General features: G+C 53.9%; 1 protein-coding gene, 1 long non-coding RNA gene and 2 other non-coding genes across 4 annotated transcripts; 2 read left to right on the top strand and 2 right to left on the bottom strand.

Annotated features, from left to right (window-relative positions):
• Positions 1-1,359: 1,359 nt before the first annotated feature.
• On the bottom strand, positions 1,360-5,694 carry PLLP (plasmolipin). Its single transcript, XM_065029167.1, has 4 exons — positions 5,439-5,694; positions 2,610-2,783; positions 2,066-2,185; positions 1,360-1,990 (listed from the first exon to the last, which is right to left on the bottom strand). Exons 1-4 carry the CDS (start codon positions 5,547-5,549, stop codon positions 1,877-1,879), a joined length of 519 nt encoding a protein of 172 aa, XP_064885239.1. The 5' UTR covers positions 5,550-5,694; the 3' UTR covers positions 1,360-1,876.
• Positions 5,695-6,800: 1,106 nt separating this feature from the next.
• TRNAL-CAG (transfer RNA leucine (anticodon CAG)) lies at positions 6,801-6,883 on the top strand. The gene has a single exon. It is a non-coding gene; the product is annotated as a tRNA-Leu (tRNA).
• A 171-nt stretch (positions 6,884-7,054) lies between these two features.
• TRNAL-CAG (transfer RNA leucine (anticodon CAG)) lies at positions 7,055-7,137 on the bottom strand. Its single transcript has one exon. It is a non-coding gene; the product is annotated as a tRNA-Leu (tRNA).
• A 2,452-nt stretch (positions 7,138-9,589) lies between these two features.
• LOC135575369 (uncharacterized) lies at positions 9,590-15,863 on the top strand. Its single transcript, XR_010465972.1, has 3 exons — positions 9,590-9,889; positions 13,631-13,827; positions 14,240-15,863. It is a non-coding gene; the product is annotated as an uncharacterized LOC135575369 (long non-coding RNA).
• The last annotated feature ends 132 nt before the right edge of the window (positions 15,864-15,995 follow it).

Raw genomic sequence — 15,995 nt, 5'->3', positions numbered from 1 at the left:
AATGATTATTTGCAGCTAAAACTGAATATATCCCTGACATTTTTTTTTTTTACTGGAAAAAATGTTCATTCTTTTCCTGTTACAATTGTTTCAATTAATTACTTAAGCTAATGGCAGTATAAATGAATACGTTGGGCAGCTGTCTTCTGAAGGGAGCTCTGTTGTGTTTTGAGCAGGGTCTCCTTTAATTTCAGAGGCTGCAAAGGACAGTTAGGATTAATTCTTATTTTGACAGGGAATTGTATCTCTGTGTTTCCTCCAATACGTTCCTGCCCCCGTGCCGCTCTCTTCTGTCTGTGTGTTTTCTGTGGGCTGCTCTTCCCAGAACATCTCATCCCTCTGTGATGCTCCTGTCACTCATCCCTGGTTTGGTGCATTTTACACCAGGGAGAGGGGCTTTTTAAAGAGATTGGATTTCTATATACAATGGATTATCTCTGTGCAAGTCTGACTAGGTATTTGAAGAGTTTTATCGTTGTCATAACACTGCGTGAAGAAGCTAATTTTCATACTGTTACTGATTTTTATAGATATATTCATGGTTATGGAAACTTGACCCTTCATTTAGCCCACAGAAAACCAAATAAAGGCGGACCTGCCCTGGGGCTAATGCATTTGTCCCGTCCCTTTTCAATCCACACCTTCCATTAACGCAGTTAAGTTTCCTGAGCCTGCCTCTGTAGACAAGCTGTTAAAACTTCTCCCCACAGATCATAAGGTAAACTTTGTGGTGTAGCTCACTGTCCTCCAGCTTTGTTGTGTACAGGGATCCAGAAACAAATTGAACTCCATCTGTTTTTATTAGCTTGTACAGAAGGGTGCGAAGGGGAAAGCTGCCGTGTCTGGCTGGCCGTCCCTTCTCGTTCTGACAAACACCAGCCTGCATGCCCAGGAAGTCAAAGGTGAACGTGTTGCCTGCAGCGTGGGGGAGCAGCGTGGCTCCGTTCTGCCAGGGCACCGATCCTGTGAGTGTTCCCAGGGCATTTGGAAACTTAGATTTAGTTTTTGAAGACTGTGTGTAACTAACAGGCAAAATTGATGTGCTGGTTGATGGGGGGGTGTGTGGTGCTGAGCCTGGAGGAGGGAGCTCCTCAAAGCCGTGGTGCCTCTTTCGTGTTCTCACAGTCCTGGATGCACACTCGCTGTGCGTGCACGTACATGTGTGTGTGCTGGTATGTAAAGCAAAGCAAGGTGAACCCTGTGGACTTGCAGCCTTCCCCGCTGGGGCCAGGCTGCAGTGTCCATACGCAGAGCCGAGGGGCAGTCACCTCCGCCAGTGACATCTCTGCTTTCCACTCCATGCCGTGCTGTACGTGCTCCTGCTCACATGACAGATTTTTTAGTCACAGACTCCAGTGCTGGATTTAGGAAGAGTTTTATTTAAAGCATAAAATTTGTGTTTCAAATTGTTAGAAATCAATACAAGAACAGTTTAGACTGCTTCTTTTGCTTAGCCTTCATCCTCCAGCTCTGCCACCATTTAAGTATCATGTTAACAGCAACTGCTTACAGACCGCAGCTGTGACTGACCAGAGACAGGAGCCTGCACTTGGTTTAGTGAATTTTAGTATTGGAGTGTGTCGAACTGGCTGAGCCCCCTCAGCGGAGCTGCTGCAGCCAGGATCTGGATGAACCCCAGGGCCAAGCAGGAGCTTCAGCCTCCAGCGAGGCTGCGAGTGGCAGCACCTGGTGGGTTTGTGCTGTGGGCACATCAGCTGGAAGCATCATCAGAGGCCACAGAGCAGCGTCCACACAACCCAGTACTGACCATCACTGCCAGCACAGGCTGGTCCGAGAACAAGACGTGGTGGCACATGAGCACCCGGCACCGAGCCTGGCCCAAGCTGACCCCAGGCTGGGCTTTGCCGTCCGCTCCTCACGCGCGGTCAGTCACTTGGCTGGTGGCCGCGTTGCTGCCGAGCCCTTTCCAGGCACAGAAGCTGAAGAAGGTGCTGGCCCCATAGGCAATCACAGCGACACAAGCGAAGAACTGGAAGAGCAGACCCAATCATGAGCACGGCGGCCGCCCTCACCCCATGGCCCTCACCTGCCCCAAACTACTTACGGATGCCGCAGCTCTTCGGTTGTAATCCCACTGCCGCCAGGACGTGGGCTGGACGGCAGCTGCGCACGTTACAAAGGCGGAGATGTACAGGACAGTCGCTACAGCGTTGAAGATCATCAGCTGGGGAAGGCAAAGAAAAGTTCATGAGTCTGAACTCCGACTTGTGTGTGCTGGTGTGAGTGATGAGCAAAAGGCTCAGCTTCACATTCCTCCCTCTTCCCTTGGGGAAACAGCAAAAGGGACCAGCCCCTCACACCAGGAACAAGCCTCGGGTTAACACCTCATTAAATACACCCCACTGAGAGGTTTCTGGTTGACATGACTGCAGCAGTGACAGTAGCTCCAACTTTCTGGGTGATACAGGGCTCCCTGTTTTGAAAATTTTCAAAGCCACCGAGGGTCGGAACGAAATGGTGTCATTGTGCAAAGTGCTGGGAGCTTTGCTCCATCAGCCCAGAAAAGCCCAAGGCCTTGATCTTCTTGCAGCATTTCCCCAGGATGTCTCCCACTTAGGATCCCCCCTCCCTCCGTCTTGGCTACGTACCACGAGGGGCCATGGGATCACATAGAACTTCAGTGGAAGCTGCAGGAGGTAAGTCACGAGGAAAAGGACTGTTACTATCCAGAGGAAGATGGACACGAACATCACCCAGGCGTATGCTGCGTGCAGGTAGTACGTTGTGTCGGCAATGAGAGCCCACACCAGTAAGCCGAGCACCTGTGGGGTGAAACGGGGAATGTGTTCACGTGGTGGTTCCTGCAGGTGGGAAGCAGAACACAGCCCATGAACCTGGGCTCACTAGACCCTCATTGCTTGGGGTTGGGCTCCTCCCCAGTGCTGCTGTGCCAGGAGCCGGCACAGGGATGTCCTGCAAGGCAGGGTGGCTGAAACCTGGGCATCCTCACCACCAAATGTCCCTTCTCAGCCAAGAAGCCCCCATGCCCAGGGCCAGTCTCTGCGGGTGCTGCTTCAGTGTTAGGGACATCTTGTAGGCTGGATGACAAGCTGGACATGAGGGCTGCTCAGGTCCCAGCTCAGCGTTGACCCCGTCCAGGGGCAGCATCATTTAAAAAATTAAAGAAAGCTTCCCTCCACTGGTTAGGTCTGGTCTGGTCTATACCTTCTGTTCTTACAGCTCCTAGGGCTCACCTGTCACTGCTAAGCAGGTTTAACTACACAGCTACTGCAGCTTCATGTGTCTGACAGAAAAGCAGGTGGGTAAGTGGGTGTCTGGGTGTGCTGGGGCAGAAACAGGCAGAGCCGTCCTCTCCCCTCCCTGCAGAGCCCGCAGGGCAGAGGCAGCAGCACAGGGCAGGTATCTGCCCGCGGGTTCCTGGCAGTCAGGGGTGGAAGAACCCAACCCAAGGTGGCATTTCATTTTTATTTTATTTATTTTATTTTATTTTATTTACCTTCCCTGTGCTGCATCCACCCCTGATCTTTGGACTCTGGAGGAGATTCTGCCCTGCTTTGCTCACAGCAATGTGGCCAGGAAGCAGCTGCCTTCACCATCCCCTCCCTGGGGAACACCCTGGAGCAGCCACAGCAGCAAGTTTGCAGGTATTTTTTTTATTTGAAAGGCCTCTTAGCCTGTGATGGAGCAAGGAGGGGATGGGACACCAGCACATAGTGATGGAGCTGGAAAAAAAAAAGGCTGTTGCAAAGCAAACAGTGCTTTCTGTGGTTTGCCCTGTTTGTTCTACAGCCTCAACCACAGCCTGTGCACCAGGATATAGAGCTGGGGCTCCAGCAGCCAGTGGGATACTGAATGGGCTCTGTCACCACCCTTCATCCCCTCCCAACTGGACCAGAGCAAAGCAGAGAGCATTTGCACCTGCTTCTCAAGGGGCAAAGAAACTCCAGCCCTGCATTCTCCACATTTCCCAGATGTCCCAGGGAGATCCCCATGACAAGGCGGGGGTGAGAACATGCCTCAAATGCAGCTGCAGCATCTTCTCTTTTCCCAGCTGGGGTTGGGATCTGTTTGGGCAGAGCTGGTGAAGCCACCAGCACCTCCGCTTTGGCAGGGGAGGAGAAGGGCTCTTTGGAAAGCCAATCTGCCCCTGCGTAAGCCCTTATTCCTTATTGTCATGGAAGAAACACAATGGCCTTTGTCCTGCTTGAGTACAACGCCCTGGTGCTTGGCTGCCCTGACAATGTCTCCTTGTCTGTCGCATCCATTTCTAGCACTCGTGATTGAAAAACACGCGTTGGGGAGAAACATGTATAGGAAAAGCTTGGTGCACTTTGGGAGCAGGAGGCGGCATGTGTGAACTGCCCTGCTTCGGCTGTGGGGGCGAGGAAAGCAGGAGCCCTTGGGAGGGAGGTTTTGGGGAGCAGCAGAGCGTGGTGTACTGGAGCTGGGTGAGCACTTTTAATGATGTGGTCCGAGCAATGGGCTGGAGAGGTAGGACCAGGTGTGGGGTTGAATGGCCCCTTCTGCTGATCTTGGCTCCATCTTTCTTTCCTGATGCTCCTGCAAGACACCCCCTGCAGCATCCTTCCCCAAGTGTTTATTCCCCTGTCACAAGCAGCTCAGCCATGCCCAGGGGTCCAAATCTGGAGCAGGGATCCAGGTCTAAACTGGGTGTTTCACAGCGGCTGCTCAGGGCATGTCCCACTGCCACTGTCCACAACCTTGCCCCAGAGAGAGGGTACAAGCAAACAGGGTCCCCGCCGCAGCAGTGCAGCACCTCGGGCAAACACCAGGGTGGATCACGCGTGGCCTCATACGCAGCTGAGTGCCCACCCCTGTGCACAAACATTGCACCTGAGATCCCAAGTACCAGGAGAGAGCAGCAGCAGTTTATTCTGCAGTTGACCCAGATGCTGAAGAAATAGAAAGGTGGTGCTGCTGCGAGTTTTGATGGTACAAAGACCCTTGGGCTTGTCTGAGAGTAGCTGCCAAATCCGACTGCTGAGGAGGACAACCTGGAGGGCTGGGAGAACTCGGGGAATGTGAGAGTCTTGTGGGAACCCCAGGAGTAGCCCAAACACACCATGGTCGGGGCCAGGGGCTGTGGGTGCTGGGATGGGACGCACTAGCTCGTGCCCCGCGGGGATGCCCATGTGGATCAGCCCGTGCCCAGCGCTGGGAGCTGCCGGGCATCGAGCCGAGGTACAACCAGCAAAAGGGCATGAGGACAAGCAGCCAAATTTTCCTTTGGCTTTAGAGAGGGAAGAGGAGAGAGAGGGGCCGAGGGACGTCAGAGTTAGAGGTGGATTAGGGTTAGAGAGCGAGGATGGGGTAGGGAGGGCAGCCAAAGGGAACCTGCCTCTTTCCAGCCAGGGCAATAGAGAAAAGCATCCAAAGGGGGTGATGCGGTCCCACAGCCGAGCCCCCCTGCCAGGTGTCCCCTCCCCGGTACTCACGATCTGGGCGCCCATCAGCCCCCCGAGCGGCGAGAGCAGGAAGGCGCCGTCCAGGGCGGGCAGAGCGGCGGAGGGGCCCGGGGACCGCGCGGCACCGGGCAGCCCCGCCATGCCGCGGGCACCCGCACCGGCACGGCCCCGGGCCGCCTCCCGCCCCTCCCCGGGCGGAGCTCGGGAACGGCCCCGCTGCCCCCCCGGGCGGCCCAGCTGGGTCCGGCCCGACCCCGCGCAGCGGGCTGGGGGTGGGGGGCTCCGGGCTGAGCTCCCGCGACTGCCCCAGCCCCTCCAAACCGGGGAGATGCTGCGGCCCCTCCTGTATCATCCTGTACGTCCCTCCTGTCCCACTTGTATTGGGGAGCCCGGCAGGACCCAGCGCTCCAGGGGCGGCCCCACCAGTGGCAGGACCCTCCTCAACCATGCTCTGCCTAAGGTGCCCAGGACACCACGAGTCTTCCTCGTGTCTCATGTTCACTTTGGCCCCACCAGGGCCTTCTTGTGCTCCCCAGCGTGTCCCAGTGCCGAGGTTGGTTCCTCCCCAGGGGCAGGACTTTGCACATCTCTTTGTTGAACCACAGAATCATAGAATAATTTGGGTTAGAAGGGACCTTCAAAGCCCATCCAGTGCCACCCCTGCCATGAGCAGGGACATCTTCACCAGATCAGGTTGCTCAGAGCCCCGTCCAGCCTGGCCTGGGATGTCTCCAGGGATGGGGCATCCACCACCTCTCTGGGCCACCTGGGCCAGGCTCTCACCACCCTCAACTTCAGCAGATTTCCCGCCATCCCATTTCTCCAGCCTGTCCAGGTTCCTCTGGCAGCACGACCCTCTGGAGTATCAGCCACTCCTCCCACTTTGGTGTCACCTGCAAACCCGCTGAGGTTGCGCCCGGTCCCATCATCCAGATCACTAATGAGGATGTTAAACAGGACTGGACCGAGTATTGATCCCTGGGGTACACCACTGGTTACTCGCTTTCTATTGGACTTTGTTCCTGGACACCAACAGCTTGTCTAGGAAGATCTTATGGGACACGGTGTCCAAGGCCCTGCAGAAGTCCAAGTAGACAGTATCTGCTGCTCCCTCCTCGTCTGCCAGGTCCATAATGTCGTTGTAGAAGTTTATCAGGCTGGTCTCCTGTCCCAAAAGCCATGCTCCTGACGACCTTCACCTGCCGCGGAGTTTCACCACCTTTCCAGGGGTGGGGACGAGGCTGACGGCTCCTTAGCTCCCCGGAGGTAAGGGGGGTGACACCCACTTTTCCTCGGGTGCTCCTCCCCGCTCACCGTGACCGCTCCGGAACGATCGTGAACGACCTGGCGGAGCCGGAGGAAGGGGGCGGCGCGGAGGCCGTGCCGCGGCAGGTCAGGATGGCCGAGCGGTCTAAGGCGCTGCGTTCAGGTCGCAGTCTCCCCTGGAGGCGTGGGTTCGAATCCCACTTCTGACAGTTCCGTTTTTGCGCCGCCCGGTGACTGCTTTTTGCTTGGAGGCGACTGGGAAAAGAAAAAAAAGAAAAGCACCACAGCCCAAACAACAGCAAAGCTCCTGATTCACACCATCTAACTAATGAATTTTATTGAAAAGTAAAACGATCGTGGTGAGAAAAAAGTGAACGCCTTGTCAGAAGTGGGATTCGAACCCACGCCTCCAGGGGAGACTGCGACCTGAACGCAGCGCCTTAGACCGCTCGGCCATCCTGACAGCACTGGGAGCATCCTCCTCCCCGCGGTATACGAACTACAACCGCCGCGGTGCGGCCGCTGCCGTTATTGCCCCGGGCTCCCTGAGCCGGGGCCATAGGTGCCGGGCACCACCGATTGGGCTCCCCGCGGCTCCCTCTCGGTGGGTTTTGGCTATCGGGGGCCTGTACCTCCCTCCCACCAGGCCTGGGGGCCCGCAGCCCTCCTGCACGTGGGTCGTGGCAACAGTGGTGCTGCTCAGAGGTGGTGGTACCTCACTTTGTCTGTACCTGGCAGGTTTGTGACAAATTCTCCACAGGCAAAAAGTTTCCCAAAGGCATAAACTTGCCGTCAGTGCCCTGGTCAAGTCTCACAACCAGCATTCCCCACATACGAGAGAAACAACCGTGGCTGTGCCAGGGAAGCAGCGTGGCTGGCTGAATCGGGAGGGTGAGCTCACCCATATCCACCTCCCGGCAGAAATACCCCAGGGAAAGTCCCGCTGGCAGGGCCAGGGGAAAGGGGGAAAGCAGGGGGTCCAGGGGGAAAAAACAGGGGGCGACCACAGCCAGACCACACAATGGCAGGAAGTGTGAGTCAGTGTCCTGGGCTTCCATGGCAGAGCTTTGGAAGCGTGAGGAGGAGAGGAAATGCAGTGACCCATCACACTGTACTCCTGCTTATTTATATATCAAAAAAAGGAGCCAGAAACAGCCAATGGTGTCCCTCTGAGGATGTGATGGGGGACGGCTCTTTGTTGCGTGTGCCGCTTGCAGAGAAGTCAGCACTCAGGTTTCTAAGCACCTCTTGGCAACTCCTGCTGCTTCTCTGAAGTATACTTAATATTGATTTTATATGAAACATGGTATTACATATTCTGAAGAAGTGAGCACTGCTAGGGGACTGAAGGAAGTGTCAGGACACCTTGAACAACAATTGCATGTGGGACTGGGTGGTGGCACATGGTCTTGGTTGCACAACCCACTGAGAGCTGCTTCAGCTGAAACCCCCTTGGCCACCGCTGAGCCCCAGAGGGTGATTCCAGGCCCAGTGGGTGCTCCCCAGGGGCTTCATTTAAATCTTCTGCAAAGAGGCTTTTCCTTGAAATACTTCAGCTGGCAGTTTGGAGAAAGGGCTGTACAGAGCCTGTCAGCAGCTTCCTACCCTGCCTGCCCACCGGTACGGCTCAGAGTTGTTCTTGGCCATCTTTGCATGAGCTGTTACCAAAAAAGGAAGCCGGGAGAGCTGTCAGACAAGGGAGAAGTGAATGGGGATGTGGAAAGGGAAAGAAACACATCTAGAGCCACATAAATAATCAGCAGAGAAAGCTATTTTTTGAACTTCTCAGTCAGCCCATTGTCCTGCGGTGAAAGTCCCAGCGGCAGATCAGAGATGGTTATCTGCATCCACATGCTGTGTCTCAATAAGCAGGAAATGATCCAACAGAGATGAAATCCCCTGAAATCCATCCCTCCACGTGGCCCCTTGAGCTATGGGTCCAGCTCCTGTGTGGGAACTGTGGGAACCTGGTACCTCCACAGGCTGGGGTTGTCCCGGGAGGTCCCTATCCTGCCCGCGGGAGAGGTGTCGAGCTCTGGAGGTGCCCAGGATCACAGGGAAGTCAGAATTTGGGAGCCTTGGTCAACTCTAAGTTGCCAGCAGCCAGCAAGGAGACCTGCTGTGCAGACACCTTGGCAGGGCAGAGGGGTTTGCTAAATAACTCTGGGACAGAAGCAGCAGTTTTTAGCATGGATGTCTCAGCCACGGAAACAATAACCTCCGCACGATGGCATTGTCTGCTGCAGCCAGATGCCATTCCGCCTCAGGAAACTCCACAGGAGCCTTCCCGGGGCAGAGTTGGTGTAAGCTCCTCGGGGACAGTGGGACCCTTCAAAGAGCAGGAAAGAACACATGTCCCTTCCTTGTGGTCCTTGTCACCTTCGGGCTGGTGGGGTCAGCGAGGGGCCCTGGCAGCAGGTCAGGAGCTGAGGGCACTTTGGTTGGGTTTTTAATTTATCAGCCATCCGGTGAGTGCCCAGGGGAAGCAGCGCAGCCTTTGCAGATGGGGGTCTTTCCTCTCGGCGGATGCCTGTTAATGGTGGTCAGTGGGGGTCACAGGGTGGCTGCACCACTGCCCTGCAACCCTCACAGAGGAAATTTTTGCTCTAGCCCTTGCCGGTGCTCCCCCATCCCCTCTGTCACAGCTCTGGGGGACCTCACAGGGTCTTGCTGCCTGCAGTTGGGCTGTTCCCTACACTTCAACCCACTGGCCTGGAGCAGGTGAATCCATGGTACTCTGGAGGTGTGGGATGGGGCTGGACATGGAGGACGCCCATGGGGAGGTCTCTGGGCTGTGGTCCAGCGCAGCAAGAAGGGGCACAGGACCATCGTCTCTTGCAGCAGCTCTTGTTTTGTTTTGGCACACAGTCGTGAGCAGGACTGCCTTCAGTCACAAGCCCTGGTTTGACATCAGCTCTGTCCTGGGGGAAATTGTTCTGCAAATAGCATTTTGAAGCCTGGACATGCTTCATCTCTGTTGTCTTTGATTCTTCCCTGTTGCCTCCTTGGGGTTAATATGAGGAATCATAGGGCAGGAACCACCCTTTATCCTCAGCAACCCCATTTTAAACTAATCCCAGGCAACACCAAAATGCTAACAGCCAGCATCTGTAGCCTGTTGCTCTTTAGGAGATGAGACAGCTGCTTTGACCCTGAAAACACACCCCACAGCCACCACAGCTGGTCAGAAGCCCAAGGAGCTCTTGCACCAGGAGGTAGGATGCTCCCAGAAAGAAAGTTTGGGTGGGCAAAAGTGTGTCTCCCTGCGACCAACCTGTTGGGGGCTCAGGTCACTAGTGGGGTTATAGCTGAAACCTGGTGGGAATTTAAAGGCTCTGGGCAGAAGCAGAGGAGAAGGAGACACCCTGTTCCTACAACATGGGGTGCAGAAAAGCTGGCATGGGAGAGAGAAGGGGTCTGCTGACTCCCTGGTTTCTCTGCTGAGCCAGCAAGGCTTGAAAAGGCTTAAGAACCTCGGCAGAGAAAAGTGTGCCTGTGTTTGTTTTCCTGCAAGTCATGTTTATTGTGCGAGTTCATGTAAAGGCTTGTTGGGTGTTGGAAGCTCTGTGGGCTCCTAGGGCTGCTTGCTGCTGTTTGTTTGCATGTGTCCCTGGGCACTGGCGGGGAGGTCGGCAGATGCTCTGGCCAAGGCTTGGCAGAAAGAGCTGCTTGAACAAGCAGGTTGGCAGCTCTGGTCTGGAGGGCTGTGATGTCCCATTTCTATAAGAGACTGGCAGGGATCTGAAATGTTGTGGGACAGGAGGGCTCAGCTCTGAACAAGGGGTGCCAGTGGCCCCAGCACTGCCCTGGCAGCTCCTCTTGCCCTTTGGGGCTGGTCTGCAGGCGCCATCATCAAGGAGATACCGTTGCGATCAGCCCCAGCAACACTGCTGGAGAGAGGCTTTCTGGACCTCTCCTTCATCCAGCATCGCGGCTTAACAGTAAGCTCATGTCAAATTGGTCCCGCAGCCGCTGTTGGAAGGCACGCAGCCTGCTCCTGCCCTGAGGAGATGGGAAGAGGCGAGTCTTTCCGAGAAGGCAGATAAGCAGAGCTGCTGCTGGTAAACTCCTTTCTTGGAAACTGGCAGCACTCGTGTGCAAACATGTAGGACAGAGAAGCGGGAAGGGGGATGTGGAGAGGTGGTGATGGTGCTGGCCCATGTTTGCTGGTGGATGAGGGTCTGCAGGAGGAGGGATTTCCCTGCACCCCTGCGAAGGGCTGGGCCAGGACCTGGCCATTCCCGCCAGGAGAAGGACTTGCCCCAGGACAGGGGATTGCTGCTCCTGCTTCTATGGGAGGGATGGGTGAGAAACTGGGGCTGCTGCAAAGAGACACATGCTTCATCCTCTTCTTCAGCCAGGGTAGCAGGCACTAGCTTGGCCCTGTGCTCTGGCAGAGGCAAAATCTCAAAGCCACAGCACTTTCCCAGCTCCTCACCTTCTGCCTGTTCCCACAACAGCTCTGGTAGGACCCTTTTCCAGGGTCCGAAGAGGGGAGACTACCCCTTACCACTCTAAGGTGAGGCACAGCCACTCCGACACCAAGGGGCAGGCTGGCAGCAGCTCCTGCAGCAGCTCTGCGAGTTCTCTTGTGGTGCATAGAGGTTTCTGGCATGTCTATCCCAACCAGACCTACCGCTGCTCTCCCCTCTCTTCCCTGCAGCGTGGTGGTGAGAAACTGCCCTTTTGGGGGTGAGAAACTGCCCTTTTGGGGGTCATCGGGCACCCCTTCATCAAGCCAGCTCTGTGGAAATGTTCCCTTTGGGGCCTGCATCTATGCAGAAGGATTGCAACATCAGGACACATTTCAGCTCCATAGGGACCTTGCAGAGGCCCAATGTGCTCAGACAAGCCTGTTCTGGAGAAGTCCCAGAACACTCCTTCCCCTTATCTGCAAAGCTGCCCTGATTCCATCTGTGTCATCCAGGCACATCTCCCAGAAAAGCCATCCCTGTCCACTGTCCTGGGGAAGAGCTTGTGCCCAGGGGCTGTGTTGCTCTGCAGGGGACAAGTTTAGGAAGAGCTTAACTGCATTGCAAACCAACTGACTGTGTGTTTGTTTCTTTGCACACAATATCTTCAAACAACTTAAGTGTTGTTTACTGCAGCAGCCGTTGCAGTCCTTGGCAGGCTCCGTGGGACAGTTGCAGAATGACTTGTCCTCAGCTCTGGCTGCTGAAGCAAAGTCACCAATTTCAACTGCAGGGATGGACTTTTCCATGCAATGTCCCACCAGGATCAGCCACCAGCTTGTGGCTCAGACATGATGCTGCTGGGGGAAAGAGCTGCGTCCCACAGCCTGGGATACTGACCAGTAGCTGTTGGCTGCCCCACTGTGGGGAAAAATACAGCGCTGGAGCCCAAATTTATTGTTATTCACAAGGAAGGAGGAAGCCATTGTGTTCAGAGAAGTGAAAGCCTGTGCAACGTTCTCTGCTATTTTTGAAAATGTTTTCTAAGTAAAGCAGTTTCTTAAAAACACAAGCCCTGCACTGGTTGATACTTTCCAAGTAGGAGTCATTCTGTCCCCGTGGAGAGGCTGGCTGCAGACAGCCCCAGACATCTGATCCTCATTTCCTGCCTTTTGTTTTAATGTGAGAAAAGTCAAAGTTGTGCAGTGCCAAACAAATTTCCTGGATCCCCTGTCATTTAGTTCTCTCCCTTATTACACTAACAGCTCAAGACCTCTACGTTGAACACAGGCTGAGGACATCTCCAAAATGAGAGGCCACCTTTAGGTGTAAGGAACCGTCTCCTGAGTCTGGCAGTGGTTCCCTTGGCCAGGAGACAGGAGGTTGTTGCATCGCTTCTGGACTGCTTTGGGTCACCAGTGCCATGGCATTGCAAAAGCCATTAGGTTTTCTCCCCATCGAAGTCAGGGACCAGCTTCACATGCCGGTCTCCCACGTCCTGGCTCACAGCCCTCACTGTGTGTGTGCTACTCAGGGGAACCTGGAGGAACGTATGGTGAGCGTGGACGCTGCCTCGAGCCTGAGGTTCTTGGGCTGCAGTAAAAGGGAATTGTGTCAGAGCGGTGGTTGAGCTGCCAGCCCCACTGAGGAGAGGTGGGTCTAGGGCAAGGATGAGCTGCCACGAGGCAGCTCAGAGCTGGGAGCATTAGTAGGGGAAAGAGAATCTCATCATATGTCCAGAGTTGGAGTCCTGGGTCAGCTTGTCTCCTTCGCAGCACCAGGACTGGCTGGATCTTCCCAAAAGCTGAGTGTTCCTGCTGCTGCTATCTGCTGGCAGGGGTGCTGGGCTTCCCTGGGCCAGGAATACCACCTCATGAGGACTTGGGAACTCTTGAACAGACCATGCAGTGGAAATCATCAGCATTCTCATCTAATCAGCTCTGGCATCTCTTTCTTCCAGGTCATATACAGCCTCCTAGGTCTCACTGGCTTCTTTTTCTCCAGTCACCACCTGATTTCCAGGAAGACAAACCTACTGTAAAAAGCAGCACATAATCCTTCTTGCATGAAGAGCCAAGAAGCATACAATTCTGATGTGGAAACACCCTGTAGGAGATAAGCCATGTTCTGGGGCAATTTCCTGTTTCTTCAGGACAGAGCCCTTGTTGTCATTGCATATTGTTTTACATATTCGTTTTATAGCATCAAGGTGCTTTTAGCATTCAAGAGCGATTCTCCTGGCATTAGTCATATGTTCCTTCCACCTGTGGGGATTTTGACCCTGTGCACAACTCGAGCACCTGCTTGTGAGCAGCCCCGGCAAAGCTGCAGTGGGTGGGCAATGCTGGAGCTGCTTTCATGTCTCTCACAGGGAAGATGAGATCTGGCCCTTTGGCCAGTGGGTGTCTGTGGTTTGGAGCAATAAGCTCCTGGCTAATGGTTGCCAGTGAGCAACCAAAGGTTAAGGCTACAGCATCAGATCAGTCTCTGAGCATGCCTTGTGTTGTCACCAACATCTAGATTTTTTTCTCCCTTTTTCCACAGTAGAGCCAGCATTCAAGTAGCAGGACACCCATCCTGATATGAAACTGTCCTTAGAGCAGAGGAACCGGAGCCTGACACTCACACTCCAGCCTTGACACTGAACCGTCTGGCCTGAGTCACAGAGTCCTCTCGTGGGTGCTGGGATCAAACCTGGAGCTGTGTTATATGACCCGGAGATTATAGTCCAAACCCCAATGGTACGTGACTGCTCCGCTCACAGTGGATAGCAGGTGCACAGATGTACATTTGCTCACGTTTTTTCCATGTTTTGGATCAGCCTAAAGGCTTTCCTTAAACATGACAGTTAAATGGGCAATAAAAAACAATCCTTTTTCCTAGTCTTCTGCTTTTCTTTGCTGCCACACCAGCCCTTCAGGGAGCCTTTGGGTGCTAAGGGTAACAACGTCAAGAAGCCTCCTTCCAGTCCTCCTAAGGAAGAGTGGGGAAGGGCTGCCCCAGCCTGCGGTCTTCACTGGAAGGATGTGGGATTCATGGTGGGCTTTCTTCCTCCTCAGTCTTGGTCTGCTTGGTTTCCTTTTCACACATTTCCTCACACGGTCTATGTTCCCTGGTTCCCAGTTGATCAGATTTTTGCTCTTTGTTTCCTAGAGAGCTGGTTGTCCCTGACTTGCAGGGTTGCACACTCCATTGCTTAGGTGCTGTGACTCATGTTTATGGACTGGGATTGCTGGTGTCCTCCTCTGTCTGCCCTCATCCACATCACAGTTTAATCTGCAGTCCCAGACCCAGGCTGAGTAAGTACTTGTTATTCCTATAAACTAATGCAAAACCAAATCAGATTGACAACAGCAATTGCCTAGACAATTTCTAGCATAACTGAAGAAGCTAAAACCAGCTGAAGCAAAGACAAGCCTGGAGATATCCTGAGATCCTCCACTGTCAGATCAATGCAACGCCCTGTGGTTTATCACTAGTTACAGCAAAATATCTCCTGGGCTACAGTGAGTCCTCTGGGTTTTTCAACACCGCAGGATCTAGAAGAAACGCAGTAGGTGGCTGGCGCTGGTGTGCTGGAGGGGCAGATGTGTGATGGGATGGGGAGTGTGGTGCAGGACACAGGTTGGGACTGATGACGCCAGTTTTCTGCCAGCTGCAGCCCAGGCTTGTTGCTGCTCATCAGAGCTGATCGCTGTGCCTCTGTATCCTGCTTTTGGTGGGAACTGCGAGGATTAGCTGGTGGCTTAGACTTGTGCTGCTGCTGGCGCTTAAAAGTTTGCAATGTTCTGTGGAGCTGCCGTGAGGCTGCAGCTGTCCTCCAGCTGTGGGATTTCCTTGTGCAGATGCCACCTCTGAATCCAGCTGCCAAGCTCATGGGGAGCAAAGGAAGGTCTCAGAGTGTCCTGGAGGAGTCCTCTACCAGGTGAAATCATCGCCAGCCCAGTCTGCTTTAACCTGCCAAAGAGCTGTTTGCACCTTAAAACCAACAACGCCCGTGGCAAGTCCTGCCTTTAGCAAACACACATCCTCCCACATTATGTGCATGCTGGAGCCTTTCCTCAGCTTTATCCATGGCTGGCAGTAAACCCTTTGCAGAAGAAGCAAAACCTGTTTCTTTAGGGGAGATATGAACATGTGTGGGCTGCGACACCAGTTCCAGCAGCCAAGGTGCCCGGTGGCCTCAGGCAATGGCAGTTCCTGGAATCAAAATTTATTGTAAGGCTCTGCCCAGCCTGAGAAAACACTGTTAGGGAAGAGGCCAGAAAACAAGCTAACAGATGCCGCAGGTTCTGTTCTGGCTGGATCAAAGAGACTAGTTTGAGGTCTTAATTTATATTTTATTTCCCTGAATTATCTTCTATTACAATATAAGCAAAAGGCTGAAGTTACAGGCTGGGAGTTTCACCAAATGTTTTTAAAATGCACCATATGGAAACTTGGGGAGTTTTCACTCTTAAGAATAAAATCCTAATTGGAACTGTTGGAATTTCCCACAGCCCAGGTTTCTACCAGCCTTAAGAAAATTCTGGGGGAAAAAAGGATTTCAGGGGCAGCCACACTGTCTCAGTCCTAATCTTATCTTCATCTCTCAGTTGAGGGAGTCGGTAGGGAAAACATATTTTGTTCTACCGGGATGAAAGAGAAAGTAAAGGTGCAGGATGTGACTGCTGTGTTGCTATGTCCGCTTTAGGCCTGGCTTTGTGCTGGTGCCAGTAGGCGACACAGCTCTCCTGGGTGCTGCAGATCTGGGGACCTCATACTCCTGCTCTCAGCATCAGCAGGACCCCAATGGCTCAGAGCCTGCCCTATACTGAAAGCTGGGACTGCAGTAACAAGCACACATCTCAGATAAAACATGCCCGGGGAACAAGGAGCTGGGTGGGGACACCACTGGGTCCCTGCTTAC

This window comes from Columba livia, chromosome 13, assembly GCF_036013475.1.
Source record: "Columba livia isolate bColLiv1 breed racing homer chromosome 13, bColLiv1.pat.W.v2, whole genome shotgun sequence".
Taxonomy (NCBI): Eukaryota; Metazoa; Chordata; class Aves; order Columbiformes; family Columbidae; genus Columba; species Columba livia.
Note: the sequence above shows the minus strand (reverse complement) of the source record. Positions and strands in the feature narration are given on the sequence as shown.

What these genes read in the sequence shown, in the direction of transcription:
- PLLP (XM_065029167.1), bottom strand. Translation starts at nt 5,549, where the DNA reads ATGGCGGGGCTGCCCGGTGCCGCGCGGTCCCCGGGCCCCTCCGCCGCT. An exon ending in TGATCCCATGGCCCCTCGTG is followed by an intron (nt 2,186 to 2,609) that starts GTACGTAGCCAA and finishes TGCCTTCCCCAG; the next exon opens with CTGATGATCTTCAACGCTGT. An exon ending in ACCGAAGAGCTGCGGCATCC is followed by an intron (nt 1,991 to 2,065) that starts GTAAGTAGTTTG and finishes CTGCTCTTCCAG; the next exon opens with TTCTTCGCTTGTGTCGCTGT.